The following is a 5,254-nucleotide window of genomic DNA, read 5'->3' as shown; positions in this document are numbered from 1 at the left end:
CCGGTACCGACGGGGCGCGACATTGGTTTTGGGGATCCCCATGAGAGCCGGGGCTGTGGAACGGGGGACCCCCGGGGCGGGGAGAGGGGAAGGGGCGATACCGGAGCTGGGGGACCCCCGGCAGCCCGGAGATGAGGCGGGGACGGGACCCCCTGACCCTGACAGGGGTGTCCTGGGGTGACTTCATGATGCTCGTACCCCATCGGTCTGTTTAGCCCAGAAATGAGTTCTGCACCTTTAAGGCTGGTTCTGAGAGCGAAGGGGAGGAGGAAGAAACAGCAGTTTGTTTTCAGATACTGCATTCACTCCTCCACATTATGGCTCCTCGACTGTTGTGATGCCTTAAGGAGCTGAACAGAGGCCAGACAGAGCTAAGAGGAATAAAGTGAATTTTTACTAAAATGCCTTTATAGGCCCCACTCTGTCATTACCAGAGCCACAGCTGAATAGCTCCAAGATGGGAGCAAAAGAAGGCTTGGTCATGAGATCTCACATTTTTATAAGTTTTAGCCTATTTACATATAGAAGTTAACTGCCCAATTAATAGCTCCAAATTATGAAGTTTAATCCTCCTTTCTTGCTTGGCCACCCTCCTCTTTTCACGTTGTTTATGCTTTGAGCCTGAAGTTTGAAGAGATTGTCTTTGAGTCTCCAGCTAGAACAGGATTGTTTTGTCTTCAACACTCTGTGAAAAGATCCCAGTAACACTTAATATAAAGGTAAAAGCTGCACACCTAAACAAAACAGAAAACCTTAAATCCTAAGGTATCAGTTGTCTGCGGATGGACAGACAGCAGGGCAGAGCTCTCCTTTGCTTTCAGTTAGTTTTTAGATCTCTGAGGCAGAGAAGTTCCCTGGACTGTGATTTTTCTTTTTTCTTTGGAGCTGTTTAAACCTGCTCTGGACTGAACACCCAGAACACCACCGGCACCTCGCACCTGTGGCCCACCAGGCTGAGCCTGGGTCAGGCATTTCTAGTGCCAGAGGGACTGATAAGAGACTGATAAGAGACTGAGTGAGCCGAGCTACAGCCCAAAGAGGGACTTTCTGAGTTAATAATTTCTTTTGGAGTGGCAAGAGGTTTTATTGTTTAATATTGTCCATTTTTTTTTTGTGCTGGTGAATGCTTTACCTGTTAAATAAACAAGTTTTTTCCACTTTTCTCTAAGGAAATATTTTCCTCAACCAGCTAGGGAATCTGCTTTGAATCTTCTTTCTAGAGGAAACCCCTTTGGAGGTTTTTTCCAAAATTTGCCCTTACATAGGACAGGGTAGTGGAGAGAAGAAGGAACCCCAAGCGGCTGGACTGGGAGGAGGCTGGAGAGCGGGACTGTGGGACCCCAAAACCCCCCAGAATCTCTAAGTAGGACCCTCGAGTGGGGAGATGCCCAGGACCAATGGGATCCCCAGTGACCCTGAGATGGGGGACCACCAGCACCCCAGAGGGATGAGACTGGAAAGAGGGAACTCCTGGTGGCTTTGTTTTGTTTACTCTTGATTTTTGGAGGTTTTTATGGACATCAGGTGACTTCTGGAGATGGACTTGGGTGGGAGAAATCCCCAACCAAAGGCATTCAAAGCTTGTTTTTCCCCAAACCAGGATTTTCCCCAAACCATCACACAGTGACATCCCCCCTGTTCCACTCTGGGTGAGCTCAGTCCCAAACCTGACCTAATCCTGATCTCAATCTCGCTCCACGTTTAGACACACACAGTTCTGTATTTAATCCCATCCCATTCCCAGACTCATCTAGCCCCAGACCCAATCCCAACCGAAGCCCTAAAGCCAATCTCATATCTACCCTTAACCCCAATCCCAGCTCTAATCCAAGTCTCAGCCCCAACTCCAACCCAGCCCCAATTCCAGTCCCTTCCTAAATCCTCAGCCCTAAACCAAATCCCAGGTTCAGCCCTTCTGGGGCTTTGGGGGTGTCTCTGTCCCTCTGACCCTGAAGATGTTTGGGTGGGGTCACACCAGGGCTGAGAGGGATGGGGAGACCCCCCGAGAATCCCCCAGGGGAAGGGACAGAGAGCCCCAAGCATTCCCTGGGCTGAGAGGGACAGAGACTGCCCCGAGCAACCCCTGGCACAGGGGTGAGAGGATAGAGACCCCCCCAGGCATTCTCTGGGGTGAGAATGATGGAAACCCCCTGGGGAATGGCCTGGGGTGACAGGGACAGGGACAACCCCCCCAAGCCCCTCCCAAGCATCCCCCAGAGTCAGAGGCACAGAGACCCCTAAAGCACCTCCTGGGCACTGGAAAAAAAACAAACTTGGCAGAAATCAAACTTAACTGTGCATAAATCATTTTGATGAAGATTTGAATTTTCCACAAGTCACATGTGATGAAAACGCAAACAAATCCCAAATAATAATAAACCAACCACAGAAGTAATTTTGTGGCAATTCAAAGTTTCATTGGTTTCCGCACAGCTCCAGCTCAACTGCTGGCAGTTTCTAGTAAAAGAAAAGTGGAAATTCAGCCTAATACAGATTTTTAAAAGGAAGGAAAAGCTCTCTGTAGCTGTCACAAAGGTGACAGGGATGAAGAGAAAAATTATGCTCACATTTGACAAAAAACCCAAGCCTGGGAATTCAGGAGTTATTTGGGAATTTAGCTACTTCAGCTGGGCTTCCTGTGGGACTTTTAACAGACTTGTGTTACTCACCTTGGGATAAATCAACCTTGTCAGTCTCGCTGGTATTTTTCTTCCCTTTCCTCCAGTGATTTTGCCAAACTTTTCAAGCAAGGACACTAAAATATTTTCTTTACACTGGCCACCCACAACAGCCATTTTCCTCATCACTGCTCCCATAAGTTCCCCAGGAGGAAGGAGGGACTGTGTCCAAGTTTCCAAGAGTTCTTCCAGAAAGAACCACAACCTCCTCAGAGAAGGGAACCATGCTGTTGTCAAAGGCACTTGGAGTCAGAGAACAGTGCCCTGAACTCACTGTGCAAAAATAATGCTGCAATCTGGTTAAGAAAATTGTTAGAGAGATGCCTCTGCCTCAATTAATGTGCTAATGAAACCAAATCCAAAGTGGATTTTATTGAACACTAAATGTGAGGTAGAGAGAGAGATGGAAAGAAAGGGAAAAGGGGGGAGAGCAAGGGAGTGTCAGGGACAGAGACCTCCCCTGGGGCAGGGCCAAGTGTGACATTGTCCCCTGTGTGTGTGGCCTTTCCAGGGTGGGGGTTTTACACCTTAGCCAGTTTGGGTAAGGGGGGTGGTGTTCACCCCCTGAGCAGGGATTACCCCACTGTTTCAGGTTGCAATGCAAGATGTAACCAAATGCATGTTTTCAATCCCCATGTTCATCAACTGCTATAAGCAGGTGGGGCAGTGTTATTTATATCTTCCATGACTCAGCCCTTTTAACACCCTCCAGGTGAGATATCTTCTGCTAATTGGCCATTGAGTGTCCCTGCAGGACTGATAAAATCCCATTATCCCATTGTGGGATGCTCCGCCCAGGGGGAGGATCCAAGCATTCCTACCTGGATATAAGCTGATCCTTGCAACACCAGGAGCAGCTTGCCTACTGGATTCCCAGAGGACAAGAGCTCCATAACCACAACTGGACCTTCAGAGGAAGACCAGACCCTTCTACAGGATCACTTCTTGGACAGAATCACCTTCATCACTCTAACAGGACTGCAGCCACCATTTAATGGGGCTGCTGCCACCACCCTGACACACAGGGTTTCAGGTTATATCCTGACTCTGTCAGTTTAAGGCAGTGTTTCTGTATCATTGCCTTGATCTTCATTTGGTTATTTAATTGCAATTCTGGTTTAGATGTTCCCCAGGTTTGCCATCAAACCAGTACAAAACTCAGTGTGCTCATCCCTTGTTATTCTCCCAAAACAGGATTTCCTATCCCCAAACCATTGCCAGATGGAAAAGGAGGCTGTGAGGAGCAAGAAGGATCCCCAGGACACCCGGGCAGGTGAGAAGGAAGTCAGTGCCCCTTTTCCCTCTCTCCTGCTCCATCTCCCAGCCCAACATGGCCCTCAGCTGCAGGACAACCCTGCTGCCAACCCCATCCTGCTGGGGATGCACTGGAACTATCTCCTTCCCCTTCCCTCTGGCACGGAGGCAAATCCCATCCTCTCCTTGTCTTTCCTCCTCCAGACAAGAAGCTGAGGATTGGGACCAGAGAGGACAAATCCCCACAGCAGAACCTCGTGAAAGAGGCTGTTATGAGTGACTCCAGGGCACAGGAATCCAACGGGGAGGAAACTCCCCAGAGATTGCACAGGAAGAGGGGCTCCAAACCCAGCCCAGGGTGCTCTGAGGAGGAAAGACTCAGCCTGAGCCAGGAAGGTGGACAGAGCTTCAGCCAGAGCTCAGAGCTGGTGGTCCATGAGCAGCTTCATGATGGGGAGAAGCGCTACAAGCGCTTGGAGTGTGGGAAGAGCTTCAAGCAGAGCAACCACCTGATCTGCCACCAGATGATCCACACCAGGGAATGGCATTACATGTGTGAGGAATGTGGGAAAGGGTTCAGCTGCAGCTCCCACCTCATCACCCACCAATGCATCACCACTGGGGAGAGGCCCCACGAGTGTCCCCAGTGTCAGAAGAGGTTTTGGACCAGCTCCAGTCTCCTCCAGAACCAGCAGATTCACAGAGAGGAGAGGCCTTTCCACTGCCCTGAGTGTGGGAAGGACTTCAAGAACAACTCCCACCTCATCAGGCACCGGCGCACCCACACTGAGGAGAGGCCCTACAAGTGCCCAACCTGTGGGAAGAGGTTTCAGAGCAGCTCCAGTCTCCTCCAGCACCAGCGGATTCACAGAGAGAAGAGGCCCTTCCGCTGCCCTGAGTGTGGGAAGGGCTTCAAGCAAAACTCCCACCTCATCACCCACCAACGCATCCACACTGGGGAGGGGCCCTACAAGTGTCCTCAGTGTGGGAAGAGCTTCACCCAGAGCTCAAACATGACAAAACACCAACGGAGGCACCACTAAGGGAAGCCCTGCAAGTGCCCCAGCTGCAGGACGAGCTTTGTGAACTGCTCCAGCTTCATCCCCAATGGAGGTCTAACGTTGGGAAGAGCGGTGGTGATCCATGTTTGCTATGATCCATGCTGGGAAGACAACTGCCCCAATACCTTCCCCTGTCAATGACATGTTGTAGAACTGACGAACATGAGGGTCTGGCCATGGCCCTGTCATTGCATTCACTCTCACCTCAGGTCATTGCCAGGGGCAGGAAAGGGACTCTCTCTCTCCCTGAGAAGAAGGGTG

The 5,254-nt window shown here is 50.4% G+C and overlaps 1 protein-coding gene across 1 annotated transcript; it reads left to right on the top strand.

Annotated features, from left to right (window-relative positions):
• The first annotated feature begins 3,899 nt into the window (after positions 1–3,899).
• On the top strand, positions 3,900–4,975 carry LOC131095002 (zinc finger protein 436-like). The gene is made up of 2 exons (XM_058042592.1): positions 3,900–3,962; positions 4,376–4,975. The coding sequence occupies exons 1-2, from the start codon at positions 3,900–3,902 to the stop codon at positions 4,973–4,975; spliced, it is 663 nt and encodes a 220-aa protein (XP_057898575.1).
• Positions 4,976–5,254: the final 279 nt, after the last annotated feature.

This window comes from Melospiza georgiana, chromosome 32 (assembly GCF_028018845.1).
Source record: "Melospiza georgiana isolate bMelGeo1 chromosome 32, bMelGeo1.pri, whole genome shotgun sequence".
NCBI lineage: Eukaryota > Metazoa > Chordata > Aves > Passeriformes > Passerellidae > Melospiza > Melospiza georgiana.
The sequence above is the reverse complement of the archived record's forward strand: the minus strand, read 5'-3'. Positions and strand labels throughout refer to the sequence as shown.